This window comes from Nyctibius grandis, chromosome 1 (assembly GCF_013368605.1).
Source record: "Nyctibius grandis isolate bNycGra1 chromosome 1, bNycGra1.pri, whole genome shotgun sequence".
Classification (NCBI taxonomy): Eukaryota; Metazoa; Chordata; class Aves; order Nyctibiiformes; family Nyctibiidae; genus Nyctibius; species Nyctibius grandis.
The window spans coordinates 78,242,402-78,263,956 of record NC_090658.1 but is presented as its reverse complement, the minus strand read 5'-3'; the positions used below and the strand labels follow the sequence as shown (position 1 = coordinate 78,263,956).

Genomic DNA, 21,555 nt, shown 5'->3' with positions numbered 1-21,555 from the left:
TTTTGACTAATGGAAAACTGGAAAGGTTTCTCTTCTGGTCTGGGGAAGGCCGCCAAGAATTGATACCGAGGTTTTAGATCCCAAAGGTTAAGCTGGAAATGGAGTTGTGGATTCTTACCTCTTCCTTGAGCAGTCTTGTTTACATTGCCCTTTGTGTGCCACATGAGGGAACCAAAGGTGGCTGCAGTTGAGGGTAAATATAAAAAAAACATGTAACTTTTACCATATCATTTTATTCAACTTTAATATGGTTTCCATTATTAACTTCTAAAACAAAATGATTTCCAGTTTAGAAAACAATGCACTGACCACATAATTCCTTTTCCATTTTATACAGTTATACAAATATTCTAAATACACATTTTGTCAAGATGGTGGCAAATAAGATTTAACTGTACAGTACATAAGGAAAGAAAATATTTTAAGCATATTTAGAAGCAATAGAAATGTCTATACAAAACAAGCAAAAATGGAATAAAATTTTATATTTAAAGTATTGCAACAGTCCCACAGGTTTGTAACAAAAATGTCTTTGCACAGTTCCTCACAATGCCCCATTAATAGCTAAAGCAAGACAGCAATTTTTAGAAAATAATGTTTCAAAATGCTACACGTGATACTACTGCTTGCACAGTCTGATCAAAATAACAATCTACTTGGAGTCAAGCAAAACTTAGGAGGAGATATACCAACCAACTTTAAAATTATCTGTATAAAAGTCATTGCACATTATTTTACTCAGTTGTTTGAAAAGTAAAAAAGTGTATTTACAAAATATTTCGCAGACAAAATTATAAAGTGAATGGATAATATATAAGTAACACGTCTTGATACCGACAGTTCGAGAACACACACTAATGGTTTTATCGTTTCAAGAGGTTTTCAGTGCTCCTTCCTCCAGGAAGTAAACTTGACTTCTACTTTGAAATGGATTTACAAGATGTTACACAGAGCTATTTCAACATCAGCGTTATAAAACAGTATGTTAGAAACACGAAAGAAGGAAGAAATTTGTACATCTTAAAAAGCTATTCATAGATCAACAAGTGTATTTTTTTTTTTAATTTAGTTAGGATAAGCGTTCATTATTCTTCAGATAATAAACCCAACAGTTAAAATGGAAATCCTGGACTAGATGAGAATCGAAAAAGCACCATGCACAATAGTCTTAGTGTGGTAAACACTGGAAAAAAAAAAAATAGCACCTGGAATCCTGTAACACAGATCATTTAAAACTGGTCGAGTAGCTGGCGAAGATACGGTGCCTTTGACAGTTCTCTGCTTACTCTGGACAGCTTGAAGAGTACTGGACAGTTGAGGGAGACACACTGGATCTGTCGATCAAAGCAGCCTGTACAGTTCTTGCATATCTAGATGACATATAAAACAGCAAACCAGATTATTCTAAAGTTAACACAAGCCAAGGCACAAATCACTTGGGACTCCTAAGTCTCAACTGTGTATCGGCAGACCAGGCACAGCCCTACCAGCACCAAGCTTTTCCCCAGCACAGAGGGATCCATCCAGAGCAGCTCCATTCTCTCCTGCCCCTGACAGGCCGCTCATTTTGCTGCTGGAGCCTGGCCGGCAGGCGTCACCCGCTGGGAACTGGGCACAGACCAATGTACAGCTCAGGTTTCAGCCCTGCTAATTAAGTTCTACTTGTACGTGGTGGTACTTGGAAAAATAAGGTAGTGAAATTGAGTGGATTTAAAAGTCTGTTATATTCATGGTAACCTGACTCTGTATAAAAGTTTCCTAGCGAAAGAAGACAAGACTGTTATTTGGCACTTACTGTCTACGCAAGAAGGGACTTACTTAATAACTAAACTACTCCTGTTTCAAGATAAGCTTCAATTAGAGTTTTACTTTCCAAGTCAGAGTTAATCAATCCCAAGACAGAAACACAGAGGCAGGCAGGTTCCACTGCTCTCCTCCTTCACGGAACTACTCATTAATGTAATTAATGCTGCTTGAAAGTACTTTTAACATGAGATACCTGATGGCATAAAATAGGAGCAGGCACAGTTTTACCAAAGGAAAACTGAAGTCCCCTGCTTTGCTCTTTTATTTTTAATCCTTTCCAGCATCTGCCATGCCCAACAGTTTTTCAAAAAACTCAGAAATTTGATTCCAGCCACACTTGTGTTTTGTAACATCAAAATGTTACAAAATGTTATCCTACTGCTTGCATAGGTTGAACAACAAGACACAATCATACCCTTTGCTTTTAAAATGGGTTCTTCTTTCCATGCTAAAATTATTTGGGCACCAGCAGCCTTCTCAGCCAGACCTGTATCAGCACTGAATCCCTGCAGCCCAGGAACTCCAACTGGCACTAGCTGGAGAGGAGCAGCCCCTCCTGGCCAAGTCCCACAGGCGGCACCATCAGAGGATGCCAGTCCTCTGACCTGCAACCGTGACCAAAAGGAACAGGATTTAAACAGTTTGTTCCAGGTTCGTAACCACCAGAAGAACCTCAGAATTAAGTCTACCCTCGTTCTTTCAGAAGAGGCTGTGGCTGGTTTGAATGCAAGGGACCAAACTAAATGGTACTTGAGACACTTTCTACGTTCAGTTTGTGTATAGAGAGGGGAGAAGTCTATGGCCTTAACCTATGGCATGTAATTTTTAAGTGCGTTTTAAAATAATGTACCGTTCAGCGTTGTATCAGTTTTCTGCTGGCTCTGGCATGTTTATAATCTAGGAGAGCCAAGAATGTAAGCTGTGAAGGATATGTACATCTTCATATTAAAATAAGACAGATGCTCTTACAGGGAGGCTGAGTGGTCAAACGCTGACTAGGACGGGATCCCAGGCCTTGCCGACCTGTTCCATGTTGCAGGGACAAAAGAATGTTCTGATCAAACCCACTGATCCTTCGGTGGGGCTGGACCAATCTGCCAAGTTCTGATTTATTCCAGAACAAAAGCCATGTAAAAGGTTCGGAGTACCACGGGAAAACGGCAGAACATGCATCACCTTCTTTTACTGCCATTTACAATGCAGATCAGAGCAAATACTACAAAATACAGCAAGAAATAGGAGTCCACACCTTAGTAATGCAATATTTATGAACAGTGAATTATAATGGTTTTCTAGCAACGGAGCCCCATGGGAACCTATCAAATCAGTGCCCAGACTATAGGAACATTTATATCCTGGCAATTGAGACAGGTCTTTTAAGCGATTCACGTGCTAGTGCTAAAAATCAATTTTAACAAAAATATTTATTAATTATAAAATACACCAGTACAAAAATTAGGTGAGGATATGTGTAAGTCTCTGCAAGGGGAGGCATTGTGCTTTGCTATAATATATTAGTGAGCACAGTCAGCCACCCTCTTAACTGACTTCTAGCTCAAGGGAAAAAAAACAGCTTGGAAAATTCCTACCGAGAGCAAAGGTAACAAGAAAACCCCCAAGCTAAAACACGTCTGAGTTATACATATAAATAAATAAATCTTCTGGGACAAATGTTTTTGTTACTGAACATCATCAGTTATTTTAATACAAAAAAAGATGAATCTTTCATACTTTTACCACTCTCCATCACAGTCATAAAAAGGCACCTACAAACCACGTTAGATACCCTTAAAAAAAGAAGAAAAGGAGATCTCCCCTCCTTTGCCTTCAGTTTTACGCAAATCTAAGGAGACCAGCTGCTGTGCTGCCTTCAACAGCCACGGGAAAAGCAAACAAGCTCTAACACGTTTAACACCCAGACTGTACTTCCCGTTTCTGCCGGGGGCGTTCAGTTACACGCCGCTTTGAAATTTCAGCCCCTATCTTTGGCTGACGCACATCTGACAATGCTTTAATCTTACCTTGACCAGCTGTTCGTGCTTACGCTCCAGCTCTCGGATTTCTTGGTTGAGAATCACTGCCACATGCTGTGGCTGGCTTCTGCATTTATTACAGATCCCATACTGGGTCAGTTCATCACACACGGGACAGTGTAAGGTCGTGAAATACTGGGAGATTGTGCCTTTGCATCCTTCTAGCTCACTGCGGGCAGTTGAGGCAGCTTTTTGAATCTGTTAAAAAAATAATTAAGAGGTAACGAACTTTCAAGAGAGCAGCTCACCTAGATTACGTAGCCTCTTTTTTTTAAAAGGAAGTGCAACACAGCCTGCAGGGCATGGGTTCATACACAATGCATTAGCATAGATCGCATCACTCTGAAGAGCAGAGCACTTGCCCTGAAGCGATGCACTAAACAGAGCCCACCCACACCTACTTCACAGGGAATCTCACCAGAAAAGAGAAAGAGTAGCCAAAGAAATCCTCAGCCACGTGCTAAATTCCTGATCTCATCTCAAACTCCACCTCCTGCAGTTGTTCCTTTGTAAGTGGAGGACAAGGGGCAATGGGTGCAAGCTGGAACACAGGAGGTTCCACATAAATATGAGGAAAAACTTCTTTACGGTGAGGGTGACCGAACACTGGAACAGGCTGCCCAGAGAGGTTGTGGAGTCTCCTTCTCTGGAGACATCCAAAACCCGCCTGGACGCGTTCCTGTGTGATATGGTCTAGGTAATCCTGCTCCGGCAGGGGGATTGGACTAGATGATCTTTTGAGGTCCCTTCCAATCCCTAACATTCTGTGATTCTGTGATTCTGCTCATCTACTTCATGTCCAAACGTGGCCTGGCTGCAGCCCCAGTGGCTGCCTTCCAGATCCTGCCTCCCCTCGAGTTTCTGTGCTGCTGCAGTCCTGGTCACAGAGCTGCCACTGCCCTTTGGTCCGTGGCTCTAGCTCATGCTCCGATTTCCCCGGACAAAGCTCCACCACTGCTCCCTCACCCAGGGAAGTTCGTTCTCTGCACTCGCTCCTGGTGCTGCATGACTTAAGCTTTGTGCTATCCTTCACTCTCCCGCTTCAAACACCCAGCTTTGCTCCCCATCACCTCCTCAGTGCTCCCTGGCCTTGCAGAAAGTCAGGGCTCTTTTTGCCTTTTTAGAGCAGCTTGTTGGAGATACTTAAGGGAAATGTCACAGTCCCATCGGAAGGGCAGAGAAAAGAAGCAGAACGGAAGTCAGTCAAGGCTATATTAAAAGTCTGCAGTGGGAAACATGATGTACTGCTCTGCTGCTGAAGCCTACACTAAGCAGAGTAACCAAATCACGCAGATACACTTTCACTATCCCTTTTTGTCAGAGGAATCATGAACTAAAATCCAGCTATCTAACACTTCTCTTCCTGCATCTCAATGATTTCTCTAACTTTTAGGAAAGTCAGTTTTGGAAGTAATTAGTTTAAATTTTTAAAAAAATGTTGCTGCTGCCTGGGCATTACCACCTTTTCTATAAACAGGAAAGATCGTCAAAACATCTCGGAAAATCAGGAGTTCCAACATCTACGATAGAGAGATTTAAAAGGTGGTACAACCAAATAGATGCATATACAAGTACTGCTAAAAATATACAGTTACAGCAAAATATTCTTTTAAACTACAGAAGGGGTCAGAAAATAGAAGATGACAGTGTGATCAACCCTGCACAGAAGAGCTGGCTGAAAAAATAGTGAAAAAAAACATACAGAAGATCTAAGAATCAAGCCTGACCTAATGTTTGGCCATCAAACACTGCCTTGTAAAATAACCTTTGCTGTTACCTCATAGAAACCTCATTCCATTAAAAGTCACAACAAACCCAAACACTGTATAGATGCACCGCGTTTGTAATCTGTTTTCAAACACTCACCCGTGGCAACTCATGGTACCAGCTGAAGACGTCTACCCCAATAAGCGAGAACACCCTAGCCAGCGGTGGCAGAATTTGTTTGGTGATGTAGTAGGTAGCGTTCAGCCTCAGGTTGGGATCCTGCAGGACTTCAATGGGCCGTCTCACCAGCTGTATCAGGGGCAGCCCGGGCATGCCGTACACAATGACATAGGGCACTCGCTCCCCAACTCGTGGTTCGGAGCGGCGGTCATAGGCAAGCATTCTCCTGTTTAAAAATAGCCTTTATAATGCATCCAGAGACAAATTCAGAGTTATTTAATTTGCCTGTAAAGTTCCCTGTCTGGTTAGATTAGTAGCTCTCCCGATGACTGAAGTTAGTGTCTATTATGGAGCATAGGACTTAAGTTGTTTCATTTTGAATTTGCCTCATGATCAGATCCAAATTTTAGAACCTGGAACATGAGCCCTAAAGATATGTCCTATTTCAGGTCACTTGGATTTGCATGCAGATTGCTTTCTAGCTACCCCTTCTTTAAAGGAATATTTTAATAAAGAGCAGCCAGGGTCCTAAACAGAGCTAAAGTATCAGAAAGCAAAGGACTATTCACAGTCTGAAGCAGGTATAAATCCAGGACTTGAATTTAATTTTATTTTAAAAGCACGGCTTAATTTGAAGACATTTTATATTAAGCAAGGAGGCAAAATGTGCCAGCTCACATTATCTACTACTGATAAACAATGTCAACAGGATGAAATATTAACTTTAAGTACAGTACTTTTTAAAAAATGAAAAACTATGCCTGGTAATATATTTCACAGCACTGAGAGACATCACTATTACGATTTTTAACATATCTAATATCTGTAAGTGATGGACAACCTTGGAGAGTCGAGCCCTTGTACAAAAACCAAAGCGTAAGTAACAGCAGCGAACACACCGTTAACAGCGTCCTGAAAAGAGACCTTACTGTTGAATGTGTGGCTCATTCCAGGACTACGAAACGTCTTCTAGGACTATCTGATGCCTGATCTCTCTTCACACACAGAAAAAAGTCAGAGCCAACTGCTGCAACAATATCTGAAGGAGACACCTCACTGCTACCCATAACTTGGCAGTACAAAGGTCAAGTGAGAAAGTATCTACGATTAGCACTTCTTAACCTCATTACCTGGTGATTTCCAGGGCTGGTACACAGGATCCAGGTCTGTAAGCTGAGCTCCCTCTGTACTCTTTTGCAAAGATGAAGTCTTGCATGCTGGCTTTTCCTTCCAGTAACTTCATGCATTGATTCTGAACGTACTGTTTGATCTGACTTATGTCCCGTGTTTCAAATAGCAGCTTGATAGAACACTCAAGTATCTTTACAACCAAAGGAGAAAGGTAAGAAAAACATGTATGTTTAACTAAAAAATAATTAATTCCAAATAATTAAGTAAATTATATGAAAATATTAATACACTGCTTAGAAAAAGTATCAGTTGTGAACTTGAATGTTAATATGACAAATGGTTGCCTTCTCTTCCACTCAAAGACATTCACAAACACATTGCTGGACAACTTTTTCTCAGTTTGAACATCTTTCATTACATTATTCATATTCCAGCACTAAGAATGTTTCAAAAATTACAGAGGTTTTCCAGAGTATGAGAATGCATTTTTTCCCCGTCATCTAAAATGTTTTGCCATGACCTTCTGACCACCTCAACAAACAAAAGAATTGGGATTAAAAAGAAAAATGGAAGTAAATCCTCCTAAGTGGTTACCTTTCTTACTGGGATAAATTTGTTTTGACTTGATTGAGAGCCTTTTCTTTTAAACCCTCCAATACATTGCTTAAAATAAACAGGCAAGGAGCTAAACTATATTTATGTAAGCTCTTTAGCAGACACATCAATGTGCCTCACTCATCTTGGAGTAATACTTACTTCCCGTTAAAGTGAACTGGATCAAGAATGGTCTTCTAGAGAACTTATATGGGGCTGAGGCCTTTTTATGGGGTTTTTAGGGGCTGAAAGATACTAGTTTGGATGGAAATTGCAAGTCCTTGTAATACAGTGCAAGATCTTCACTTTCTCTTTCAAACGGCTCATACCAGAAAAACAAAGTCCCAGACAACTCACAGCTCAGACAAATATAGAATAGAATAGACTATTTCAGTTGGAAGGGACCTGCAATGATCATCTAGTCCAAATGCCTGAGCAATTCAGGACTGACCAAGCCAAAGCATGTCATTAAGGGCATTGTCCAAATGCCTCTTAAACACTGACAGGCTTGGGGCATCAACCACCTCTCTAGGAAGCCTGTTCCAGTGTTTGACCACCCTCTCAGTGAAGCAATGCTTCCTAATGTCCAGTTTAAACCTCCTCTGGTGTAGCTTTGAACCATTCACATGCATCCTGTCACTAGATACCAAGGAGAAGAGATCAGCACCTCCTTCTCCACGTCCCCTCCTCAGGAAGCCGCAGAGAGCAATCAGGTCACCCCTCAGCTTCCTTTTCTCCAAACTAGAGAAGCCGAGAGTCCTTAGCTGCTCCTCATAGGACATCATCCCTTCCAGCCCTTTCACCAGCTCTGTTGCCCTCCTCTGGATGCATTCAAGGACCTTCACATCCTTCTTAAATTGTGCAGCCCAAAACTGCACACAGTACTCAAGGTGAGGCTGCACCAATGCTGAATAAAGCGGGATAATCACCTCTTTTGACTGCCTGGTTATACTGTGTTTGATGCACCCAAGGATGCGGTTTGCCCTCTTGGCTGCCAGGGCACACTGCTGACTCAACCAGCACCCCCAGATCCCTTTTATACAAAATATATTAACATATATTAAATATATGATGAAATAACAGTATACTATCATTTCATTCAGAAAGAAATACGTAAGTATTTTACCTTGGAAACAGCAGGACAGGAGTCCCTTCGGACTGTCTCTATGCCTTTTGCATCAAATACTGGGTCCTTCTGGTCCAGTGTTTCATACATGTAACCCACGTACCTCTTTTTAGTTTGCAGGACACATGGCAAGTAGACCTGGAATGTTTAGAAAGAAGACAGCCCAATCTGGCATGTGTTGGGAATATAAGGTGGCTCTGAACACAGCGGGTTTCCTATGGACCACTTTGCTTTTAAGATCATTAAACCCAATAAACTAGATCAAAGGACTGTTGAAGGATGGCTGAGGAAGCTGGGATTCAGTGGTGCTCCATTCTTAAATCACTTTATATTTCACTAGCTGTAAAAGCTAAGCAACCTGAAGCTCAGATGAAAAGTGACACACAGTATAATTTATTTTGAGTACCTTTGCTCTTCTGGATTGCATCTGTCAGCATTTTTAACCTAACTGTATTATATCTCTTTCTTAAAAAGACAACAACTTCATTTTAAATATCAGAGAAGAAAACTTTCCCAGCAGAAGTAGTGGCTTTGAACTTCATCTAATTATGAGGTGCCTAAAATCAGCTAGTATCTTGCTTTGGGGAAAGCATGCTTTTCAAATGCCTACGCTTTGAGAATGGTTTCCTCATGAATGGCTTTTTAGGGTCATAGTCTCTTTTGCTTGTTTTCTCCAACCTCTTATTTCATTCTTGATTGTGTCAGTATTCCTTAACCAGTTTTAACAGAAAGAATGGGGAACAATTTCTTCCCAATATTACTACAATAACATGACATCTTCCTGGCTCTCACAGAAGAGGGAGCAGGGAGTTTAGATTGCCTCAGGCTGAAGAAGGTCCTGAACATAGGTGTCCCACTTCTTGAACAGATGCTCCAGCTTTAAGGCATTTTCCTCTTCCTGTGCTAGGAAGCTATCCTAGGAGACTACTCAGTATTTTGACCCACAGGTGAATAAGGGCACTCAAAGTGAAGCACTGGGACATACCTGAAGCACATGTATATCCTTGCACCTAGTACTTTTTTCTAGCCAATTACTTCCTTCAGCTTACTGACACAGAATTGCCTCAAAGTGGGAAGGGTCCCCATACGTTAGTGAGGAAAAGTTGCTGTGCCTTCCACAGGTATCCTGACTTTTCTTGCTAAGATTTTTATACTGTATTTTCTGTGAAAAATGGCAATTTGCTTACGAATTCTGATTGAATCTGTTGAGTCAGGTGTGTACTCTGAAAATATCTAGAGCACCTGAACTGATTGATAATGACTTTCCAATGATAAACTTCCACCAGAATTAGTATCACATTGTCTTGCTCTTCTATAAAAGCTTATTGTCATTAATACTTCTTCCAAAAGCCTACTGAATGGATTTTTATGATTTTTTCATTTTATATGTAGATGTATTACATGGACATATTCTGAAGTGTGCTAAGGCTGGCTGAAGAATAAATATCAGGCTTGTAATTAATGCACTGGAATCACTTCAAGGAATGGTGTATATTTTCCCTACCAAGCTGCACACATTGGTTTGTATATATGTATATAATACGAAACTAAGGGAGACATTTCTAGAGATTGATGAGACAGGAATTTCAAATTGCCTGGTGCTGCCAGCGCAACAAGCCACCAGGCATGCTGATGTGAAAGCAGGAATACTTCTTTCTGTTGTTCATGCTGCCGTGCTCCTCTGACAAGGTCCCTGAGGCATTAAGTAGCTTACAATATACCTGCAGAAACAGTACAGCACATGACTGTTGTATATCCTTATGCTATGTTAGTGTCCAGAAAAATCTTTTATCTTCAGTTTTTGTTTTTTTTGGATAACACCGTTTTTACCAACACACTTGAAGTAAAATATTTTCCTTTTACCTTTTCAAACTTCAGTTTAACAGGTTTGGGGTTTGTTGCTGTGACAGCTTCAGCAATTTCTTGACCAATCTTGAAAGACTGCTCCTTTGTGGCTCCTTTCAGGAGTACAAACATGCTACGAGAAATCAGACATAGAAAATAAGCACAGATCTGTTCAACATAGCTTCTGAAACTTATAAGCTATAGTTTCCTGGTGGCAAGGCAGGGATGTTGTTATCAATTCTGTTCCCTTCCTTCAGCAAGAAAAGCCAAAAACCTGAGAAACTTCAGCGTTCAGTATGAAATCAGGGGTGCCAAAAGCACGATGAACGCTGTGACTCTGGTGAGGCAGGGAACATGACTGTTCCCAGGCACTGCAAAACTTGCGTTCCCAGTACAGAACTACAAAGAGCTCTGGGTACACCCCTTTTTCTCCACTACGGGTAGTAACAGGATTTTACTTCCTTTCACCAACATTTTTTTTTTTTTTTTTGGTGAAGCTACTATGAATTTAGTATTTTTGAAATTTCAAGTCTTTCATCAAATCTGGCTGAAATCAGTTATTGGATTCACAAGTTATTAAGGAAGGACAGCCAGGCAAGCTTTGTTTCCCATGGCTGAAAAATTATCCAAGTCTAGCACCAGAGATGGATACACCTAGACCATGGCTATTATTTAGATGAAAGATTGACTGAGATATGCCTAGAGCATGACTATTATTTAGATGAAAGACTGACTAAGAAAGGGGACATATTTATATGATATATTTCAGGCACCTAATCATATCTGTGTACGCTCTGGTGGCTGCTTCTGAATTGTATCCACTTTTGAAGCTTAAAATAGTGCCTTCCTCTAAGTATCAACATGCAATGCCTACTACATTATAAATATTTTCCAAAATAAAAATGGCATCAGAAACAGGCACAAAAATACTCATTCAATAAGACATATTAATTTACACCTGAAAAGTTATGATTTTTTCCTCCCTCTTTCTGTTCCACATAATTTTCAACAGAAAGGGAACCCTCAAAGTGCTTTCTAAGAGTCCTAAAAGAAACTCCAAGAAAATAAATATTATTTGCTTTGCATATTCTGCAAGACAGTAAGCAACATCCCAAAGAGGGTCCACATACTCTTTTCAGTATCATAAATTCCCCTTGTTGAGACAAAAGAAAAATGTATCTATGAAGAACTACTATGATTTTAAAACATTGTAAGAAGCAGACCATTAATTACCTGTCAGTATCACCATACACAACGTGAGCACCCCATTTTTTTGTATCATTCACCAGTTTTATAGCACGCTCCAATGTTTCTCTGGCTTTGTGGACAATGCTATCCCCAACCTGCAAAGTTAACAATGAATTGAAAATCTTTATTCTACTGCTAAACCCAGTACAAGCTCTTGGCAAACATAGTCTAACCTTGCTTGATCTGTTTATAAAAATTACTACATTGTGACAACATATTTTATTTCATGGTTTAAATGCGTATAATAAATAAAGAGGTTGCTTACATTACCCCAAAATAGCAAGAATTAAAGGAAGAATGATCAGGAATTATTACAAAATAAAATAAAGGAAAATTTGGTTTAAACTTAAGGCATATTAAAAGTGTAAGGAGCAAGACAAGATCGCTAAGGATCATTTTCTCTAGTTTTTGGATTCTGCTGATTCCTCCTTTTATGAAAACTATGAAACAGCTACAATGTTTTATTTTATTTCCACTGTTAGGACTGTAATCCAATCTACATTTGGAGAGAGTTCGACAGAAATGCCAACTCAAAATGCTCTTTTATGGGAAGCAGAAAAATAAGATTTTTTTTTTTAAAAAAAAGGATCACAAATAAATCTCAAGTTTTTTATTTTCAGTACTACAAATAAAACCAGCTTTTATGAAGATATTTAGGTTAAATAAGTTTCAAATAATAATACTACGTTATCTGACTATACTTTATTAATAGTGTCTTTTCCACAGTTTTTCTACATTTTTATCTGCAACCCTTACCTCAGTGCATGGCATTCTTCCAGAAAAATTAGCAGCAGTATAACCAAATGTAAAATTAGCTATAAATTTAAGACCCAACTGACGAGCTTCAAGCATTCGAGTTATAGCCTTGTCATGCTTATAAGCCTTCATTGACTGTTTCACCATTATCCTAGTCTTCAAGATTTCTTCTAGCATCCTTGGCAGCACACCCTTTCTTACTGAAGGCTGCCATAAAGGGAACAAAGAAAAAAATTATGTTGAAAAGCCCAACCTAAACAGTTAGGAGTAAAAGCAAAATCCAGAACTGTTAGATAATCACTGTTAAGAAGACAAACTAATTAGCAAGATGCCCTAGGCACCAGTGGTTTGGCTTTTCCCACAAATAGTACAAGCAACCTAGGATACACGCAAAGCTCTTAAGGGCAGGGTAAATAGCTTTTTGTTCTTTGTTTTCATCAGCCCTGCTAATGCAATGTTTAGATAACATTATTAACTAAAACGAGACTTCAATATTTAACTGTTAATTCTCAAAACATTAAATGCTAAAGGAATACTCTTTTAAAAATCCTGCAAATATTATTTACTTGAAGTTTTTGTTTTACATTAAATATATGTATGGTGGTGATTGGCTAAGTATTTGTAAGAGCTCCAGGCCATAGCTATTAATTCATTACAAATCAGCCAGCAGTACACATAACATAAAATGAGAACAATAGAAAGCAAGTCAGGGAGTTTCATCTCCTGAACGATGACTCTTTTTCTAGGAAAGCATTCTGCTACACAGGCAGGAGAAGAATGAGCTGTTACACACAGATAATTACTGTTTGATCCCCAAAATGCACAAGTAAAACACAGTTTAATTATAGATGAAATAAGCCTTCAGTATAAATGAAAGCATAAAGATGACATTTTATTTCCTGAACTGCCAGAAGTTCAGCACTCTGACAAATATCAAAAAACACTGGGAAGTGAGAGACTGAACATCCCCCCTTCTGTCTGCTCTTAATGCAGCAAAATATAAACTACATTATCGATTTGATCTTAAGCTAGTCAGCCTTTGGGATGTGAACAGGAAGTGAAAATGCCTGTCATAGAGCACTAATATCATTACCTTGACAAAAGCTACTCCACTGGGTGACACAGTGATATCATGCCTGATCTGGTAAAGTAAGTCAGGAGGTACTCTGAGAGATGTACAGCCAAATTTGAATGCATCGTATCTAATAAAGAGAAAAATTAAATATGAAGACAATTCATTCATTTACAGCCCGATCAAGCAAAAGCATCAACTCACATTAAAATGCTGATTATGCCAGCAAGGACAGAATCACAACTGTAATCTCAGGTATAAACAAACATACTATCATTTAAAATTTCTTAGCTACATGCAAAAGGCTCTATGAATAAAGTAGTAATAAATGGCTAAATTCCAACACATGCATCATTTATCAATTCTGTTCTGCATTAATGTATTATTTCCAAATGCTGAGTTAGTGGAGGCACGTACTCATACAATAATCCCATATGGAAAACATGCATGTTTACCAAGTAACACACTGCATAAATTTTCTCCCTACAAATTCAGAATTTCAAATCAGAAACTTGAAAACCTGCTGGTGACACCTAGCAAGCATCGCATGCATCTACCCATTCTTCCAAATATTGTTTTATAGAGGCAATTATAATGAGCAATGAGATTTTTTTTCCCAATTAACAGAATTACTGTTAAGCTCAATAAGAGATGCTACATAGAATAACTCATTGTATCTTTTCATTTTGAATAGTTAAGATGAAAGTGAACTACAACTGTGAGAAGAATCATAGAATGGTTTGGGTTGGAAGGCACCTTAAAGATCATCTAGTTCCAACCCCCCTGCCACGGGCAGGGACACCTTTCCACTAGACCAGGTTGCTCAAAGCCCCATCCGACCTGGCCTTGAACACTGCCAGGGAGGGGGCAGCCACAGCTTCTCTGGGCAACCTGTGCCAGTGTCTCACCACCCTCACAGTAAAGAATTTCTTCCTAATATCTAATCTAAATCTACCCTCTTGCAGTTTAAGAGAGCAACAGAGAACAACAACAATTTATTAACGTACAGAGTAATAATACTAGTCCAGTTTTGAAAATAGCTAGTGGATTTATATAACATTGTAACTTATTTTGAAGCAACATTCAAAACTAGCATCACCACAATAATGGAACAGGTGTACACACATGCACATAGAGTTAATTTTTTTTTTAAACAGAATGGAGTCTAATTCTATATTTAATTAAAAATACATATTGATGTGTATCTGTATATGTGTGTGTCTGTGTGTGTATACACACACGCACACACCCACATAGCGGACCTTTATAATCTCTATCGTGTAACAGAAAATGGTGCTATTCATACAGGCCCATTATTTCCAGTGACAACTAAGGGTTCTCAGTACCTTAGAAAAGATGCTGAAGTCTCTACACAATCAAAGTTTGTGAGAAAAGAACAACAACTTACTTTCCTAAGTTTTCAACGTGTCCCAGGCAGGTTGAAAAACAGTAGTTGTATGCTATCACAATGGAAGGGTATAACGACTGGAAATCCAATACAAGAACAGCATTGCTGTAGAAGCGGGACTCTGGCTCCATTATTAAGGGAACACATTGCAGGGCTTTCATTTGAGCTCGCTGCTGGACACTGGGTGTCACAGGAATATAATTCATTGGCTTTGCAATACGCAGCATCATGGACTCCACACGATACTGCAAAACAGTTTGGATGTAATCATTATAATTTCAAAAATGCAGAATAAACATGGGTGTATTAAACCTGTGTAAATACGCACTCACATATCCCAAATTTAAAGTACTGACAACTAGTTTTCCAAAATAAATAGCCATACTCTTATGTTTAATGTATATTTTCTGTCACATATAGTGGAACTTTTCCATGTGTTTCTTCATCATTTATCCCTAATCATTGAAAATCAACTACTTCTAATTTTTATCTATGGAAAAAATAAACATTCAGCTCAGATTAAAAAAATAAACATCCAACAGGCTGCAACAATATATAGAAATGGCCATGCTACAGTCAGTGAGCGAGCATTTGCTAAACTGTATTTTTGTTAGACTTGCAGAACATTGAAGAAAACAAAGTTTAATGTTGATGACTATTTTCCATAGGAATCTGCACAGCCATTTTATTTCAACATTTGGGAAAACAGAGAAGTGACATGGAAGTTGTGCAAGTCGATAATTACGCCTCCAAGCTTTTGACCATGAGAAGTAAATAGAATGTACTTGGCAGCAAGAGAACCAAGGGAAGAATCTAAGTCAGCCCATTTCAAAAGTCTGCTGCTTTGCACTGAGTATCATGCTTTCTCCCTGATGATGCCACAAGTAGTACCACAAGTAGTACAGGAAGCATAAAATAACACAAAGTTTAAGTACTATCACCTTGTTCAAGACATCACAAAATGTCTTATGTGGAGGTAGCAACATGAGAAAAAAACCAGCCCTAGTATTTATGTATTATTCAATGCTTTAGTAAGGCTTTAAAAGCACTAATAGCCAGGTATTCACTGTGTACATTAACAATAAAAACCAAAATAGCTGAAAATTACATACATGGGTGGCAAAGGACTGAAAATCCCAAAATAACGAAGAACAATCCTATATAATCCTAAGATCCTGCGCTTTGTAAGCAACTAAATCACTATTCAAAAGCCCTCTGCCTGATGCACTATATATTCAATCATTGTACTGAATGGGTTAGGTATAATTTCTTTAACTTTGATATTATAAATGAACTTACAGAACCAACCTTTAACAAGACCCGGCCACCTTACAAAGAGGCTGGGGTTTGAAAGTGTAGTTTTGCTGCAGCATAAGCTGCTAAGCACAAGCTAAGCATAAGCTAAGCAAAATCTGCTAAGTGCATAAGCAGCCTCGCACTAATTACGCACTAAGTTGTGTCCAGTGATGAGATCAGATGTGTGATGAGATGCTCAGGGACTGGATCCGGCAAGAGCTATTTTTTTTTTCCAACTTTTCAGCAAATTCTTCAATCATCTGACTAATAATCCGTATGCCTATGACCATCTCCTGTTAGATTTGTTTAGTCTTCTATGGAATATTGAAGACAGCTTAATAAAGTAGAGGAAAAAATCACCTTTAAAAAAGGTCCTGTAAAACTTAATAAGAGATACAAAAATATGGAAAAAATAAAATATCTGAAATCTATTCTAAGTACTATCTTGTCAGTTTGACGCCAGGGCCAGCAATAGATGCCCAGAGCCTGGAGAAGGATGGCAGGTCAGCAGGAGAGCGCCAGAAGAGCAGCGCAAAGGAATTTCAGGCAGTAAGTCAGCTTCATCGGGGGCCCAACTGAAATGCCTCTATGCAAACGCACGGAGCATGGGGAAGAAACAAGAAGAGCTCGAGACGTACGCAAGCCTGCAGGGCTACGACCTTATTGGCATCACGGAGATGTGGTGGGACGGTTCTTATGACCAAAGTGTTGAAATGGAGGGATACAGGCTCTTTAGGAAGGACAGGCATGGGAGACAAGGAGGGGGTGTTGCCCTCTATGCCAGTGACCAGCTGGAGCATATGGTGCTCTGCCTCGGATGGAGAAGGAGCCGATGGAGAGCTTATAGGTCAGGATTAAAGGGAGGGCAGGGACTGGAGACATTATAGTGGGTGTCTGCTACAGGCCACCTGACCAGGAAGACTGAGCAGATGAGGCCCTCTACAGACAGACAGACGTAGCCTCACGTTCACAGGCCCTGGTCCTCATGGGGGACTTCAACCACCCCGATATCTGTTGGAGGGACAACACAGCAGGGCATAAGCAATCCAGGAGGTTCCTGGAATGCGTGGATGACAACTTCCTTCTCCAAGTGACAGAGGAGCCAACAAGGAGAGGTGCCATGCTGGACGTTGTTCTCACCAACAAGGAGGGGCTCGTGGGGGATGTGAAGCTCAAGGGTAGCCTTGGCTGCAGTGACCATGAAATGGTGGAGCTCAAGATCCTTAGGGCAGTGAGGAGGGCGCACAGCAAGCTCACCACCCTGGACTTCAGGAGAGCAGACTTTGGCCTCTTCAGGGACCTGCTTGGCAGAGTACCTTCGGTAATGCCCTGGAGGGAAGAGGGGCCGAAGAAAGCTGGTTAATATTCAAGGACCACCTCCTCCAGGCTCAGGAGTGATGCATCCCAACAAAGAGAAAGTCAGGCAAAAAAGCCAGGAGGCCTGCATGGACGAACAAGGAGCTCCTGGACAACCTCAGGCACAAGAAGGAAGCCTACAGAGGGTGGAAGCAAGGGCAGATAGCCTGGGAGGAATACAGGGAAATTGTCTGAGCAGCCAGGGACCAGGTTAGGAAAGCTAAAGCCCTGATAGAATTAAATCTGGCCAAGGATGTCAAGGACAACAAGAAATGCTTCTATAGGTATGTCAGTGATAAAAGGAAGACTAAGGAAAATGTGGGCCCTGTCCAGAAGGAAATGGGGAGACTTTGTTATCCGGGATACGGAGAAGGCTGAGGTACTCAATGACTTTTTTGCCTCAGTCTTCACCAGCAACTGCTCTAGCCTCACCACCCAAGTCGCAGAAGGCAAAGGCAGGGACTGGGAGGATGAAGAACTGCCCACTGTAGGAGAAGATCAGGTTCGAGACCATCTAAGGAACCTGGAAGGTGCATCCACGGGTCCTGAGGGAACTGGCAGATGAAGTTGCTAAGCCGCTATCCATCATTTTTGAGAAGTCGTGGCAGTCTGGTGAAGTCCCCGACTGACTGGAAAAGGGGAAACATAACCCCCATTTTTAGAAAAGGAAAAAAGGAAGACCCGGGGAACTACAGGCCAGTCAGTCTCACCTCTGTGCCTGGAAAGATCATGGAGCAGATTCTCCTGGAAATTATGCTAAAGCACAGGGAAAATAAGCTGGTAGTCGGTGACAGCTGACATGGCTTCACTAAGGAAAATAGTACCTGACAAATTTAGTGGCCTTCTATGACAGGGTTACAGCATTGGTGGATAGGGGAAGAGCAACTGACATAATCTACCTGGACTTGTGCAAAGCATTTGATACTGTCCTGCATAACATCCTTGTCCCTAAATTGGAGAGACATGGACTTGACAGATGGGCCACTTGGTGGATAAAGAATTGGCTGGATGGTCACGCTCAAAGGGTTGTGGTCAACAGCTCTATGTCCAACTGGAGACCAGTGGGCCCGTGCAAACGGCATGAAGTTCAACAAGGCCAAGTGCAAGGTCCTGCACGTGGGTTGGGGCAGTTCCCAAGTACAAATACAGGCTGGGCTGAAAATGGATTGAGAGCAGCCCTGAGGAGAAGGACTTGGGGGTGATGGTTGATGAGAAGTTCAACATGAGCCAGCAACGTGCGCTTGCAGCCCAGAAAGCCAACCATATCCTGGGCTGCATCAAAAGAAGCATGGCCAGCAGGTCGAGGGAGGTAATTCTGCCCCTCTACTCCGCTCTCATGAGACCCCACCTGGAGCACTGCGTCCGGCTCTGGGGGCCCCAACATAAGAAGGACATGGAGCTGTTGAAGCGAGTCCAGAGGAGGGCCACGAAGATGATCAGAAGGCTGGAGCACCTCTCCTATGAAGACAGGCTGAGAGAGCTGGGGCTGTTCAGCCTGGAAGAGAAGGCTCCAGGGAGACTTTCTAGCAGCCTTCCAGTACCTGAAGGGAGCCTACAGGAAAGCTGGAGAGGGACTTTTTACAAGGGCATGCAGTGATAAGACTACTGGGTCTTATCTGTACTGTACTACTAAGGGGTAACAGTTTTAAACTGCAAGAGGGTAGATTTAGATTAGATATTGGGAAGAAATTCTATACTGTGAGGGTGGTGAGACACTGGCACAGGTTGCCCAGAGAAGCTGTGGATGTCCCCTCCCTGGCAGTGTTCAAGGCCAGGTTGGATGGGGCTTTGACCTGGTCTAGTGGAAAGGTGTCCCTGCCCACGGCAGGGGGGTTGGAACTAGATGATCTTTAAGGTCTCTTCCAACCCAAACCATTCTATGATTCCATTTTAACATCTTTTTCAGCTAAGGAGAAAAGGAGTTATCTTCATAAAAGGTAGTGATGATTCTTCTGAGTAAAAAAAAAATTATTTGAGGTGACTGGGAATTGCTGCAACTGCCATTTTTGTGATCTAAAAAGTTTCAATGAAAACAAAACATACGTGCACAGAAGGGAAGAGAAAAGAACAGTCAGGATAGAAAATGCAGCATGTTTCTGTTGCTCACTCCCACTCGCAGCCATTTGAGAAAATGACAGGCAGAACAGTCTTTGCAGGCTGCAGTCATGACAGCTTAAGCATATCTATGTTGGCAGTACGCCAGTCCCACCCTCCCCATCCCTAACTGTGCATTTATCTTCCCTTGCTCCAAAAGCAGTACTTTTCTGATAACATGGTCAACCAGATCGGGGAGCTAAACTGGCAAATACCTATTGAACGCCACCATGGTTCTGCCACTGGTGCTGCTGCCCCCCCAGAAATATAGGGTCAGTATCAGCAAGGCCGACAAGAACATGCAGTGGGTCAAGAGATGACAGAGGCAACTGCAGTCAAAGGAAAATAGGTGGCAACATTTTTAAACTGGGTTGAATTGTTAAGGAACTGGAGCTTCAGGCACTCCCATTTCTGGCTGGCTTAAGACAATGCTGGTCTGCTTACGACATTAGTTTTTAAGTTGTCTTTTTGTCCACATAAGATGCAAAGTAATCAATCCTGGTCAGTTCAGCTAAATGTCTATTAGAACAGAAAGCAGAAAGATGGTAGGAAAGAATTATGGTAGGAAAGAAGAGGACAACAGAAGAGCAGACACAGGTGAATGAGAGAGTTGCCTCTCATTTCAGGTGCTGTCCATTGCTCACATGAAGTCATGAAAGCAGTCTAGTTAGTCTAGTCACTGAGAACCTGGGAAGGAAAGCCTTTGGTATTACTGGAGACTGCTGGGGTCACAAAGAAAGAGTAGTGTAAATCGCACTCTGTCCTGCTCCCTTTCCCTCTGATGCTAGTACCAAAATAACATCTCGCATGACACACGTACTTAATAAAGCCAGAGCCCTTCTTGTCTTATGATCAAATCTCATCCAGAGGTCTGCTTCACAGGAAATGTCACTTAGAACATATTTGATGCAGCTTTGTCTGCCCTGGAAGAAAATAATCTTTCTAAAACATGCCCAATTATATTTCTTAAGGTTTTAAAAAGCGTTCATTTTCAGACTCATCTAAAGTGTGAAAAATACAACTCAAAGGGAAAACAGCGCTCCCAAAGTCAGTAGAAGAGACTCACTAGTGTGATTACATTTGGGGCACTCTATTTTTAACAGCTATTTTTAATCTCTGAGACTAACCATTCAATCCATTATTACTGCTTTTGATTGCCTTTCTTTATGTTTCAATTTCATGTTATGCAAAAGTCTTCTGTGACCTTATGAAAATACATATACTGACTGAAAAGATACTGAAGAACTAAAACATTTTGTAAAGACTATTTAGCTTTTGTGAAGTGTAAGGAAAACTAAATCTTACCTGGGAGCCTCTTGTTAATACATGCAAGAACTGGATGCCAAAAAGTCTCGCCATTTCACTTGTTCTGTCAATCAAATCCAGTTTGTCTAACAACTGGAGATTCCCACGGACGCGGCTAACATAATGATCAACCATTTTCCATCTGTGAAAGTGAATGACTCGTTATAAACAATCAGGAAAGTGCTGCTCTTTCTACTAAGAAAAATGTATTTTTATGATAGTTTGTTACAAGCCAGCAAAGAAAATTTCCCCTAGGACATTTTCATACAGCTCTTTCAAAAATGTGGCGCTCATAAACGTATTCTAAAGATACACACAGAATGTGTTACAGCAAACTACTGTTAAGGCGTATCTCAATATATCCTGTTTTCCTTCCTGCCCTAAAGGATTACTGAAACAGAAACTCAAGTTTCTCTTCATCTGTTTACATGGGGTTTTTTGACAGAGTGGACTTTTGTGGAAACATCCTTCTGTATTAAGAATACCTATCTCAGTTGAACATCAATTTATAATTTCAGCACTAAACCAAGTTTCCACCTAGTCAAAAAGTATTTAACTTTTACAGAAATTATATGTATGTCATGAATTACGTTCAGAT

At 40.7% G+C, this 21,555-nt stretch overlaps 1 protein-coding gene across 5 annotated transcripts in view; it reads right to left on the bottom strand.

Moving 5' to 3' along the window:
• Positions 1 to 255: 255 nt before the first annotated feature.
• Positions 256 to 21,555, bottom strand: part of REV3L (REV3 like, DNA directed polymerase zeta catalytic subunit) — a 135,231-nt gene continuing 113,931 nt past the window's right edge. For 3 of the 5 annotated variants that reach the window (XM_068409845.1, XM_068410189.1, XM_068409934.1), the window contains exons 22-32: positions 20,958 to 21,099; positions 14,907 to 15,151; positions 13,520 to 13,628; positions 12,427 to 12,633; positions 11,656 to 11,765; positions 10,441 to 10,555; positions 8,578 to 8,715; positions 6,857 to 7,047; positions 5,706 to 5,967; positions 3,828 to 4,037; positions 256 to 1,370 (exon numbers count right to left, since the gene is read on the bottom strand). In XM_068409845.1, coding sequence (XP_068265946.1) covers positions 1,230 to 1,370; positions 3,828 to 4,037; positions 5,706 to 5,967; positions 6,857 to 7,047; positions 8,578 to 8,715; positions 10,441 to 10,555; positions 11,656 to 11,765; positions 12,427 to 12,633; positions 13,520 to 13,628; positions 14,907 to 15,151; positions 20,958 to 21,099 — 1,870 coding nt within the window. In that variant the 3' untranslated portion in view covers positions 256 to 1,229. The remainder of the gene's footprint in view (positions 1,371 to 3,827; positions 4,038 to 5,705; positions 5,968 to 6,856; positions 7,048 to 8,577; positions 8,716 to 10,440; positions 10,556 to 11,655; positions 11,766 to 12,426; positions 12,634 to 13,519; positions 13,629 to 14,906; positions 15,152 to 20,957; positions 21,100 to 21,555) is intronic. The other 2 variants (XM_068410022.1, XM_068410103.1) reach the window with 2 other exon arrangements.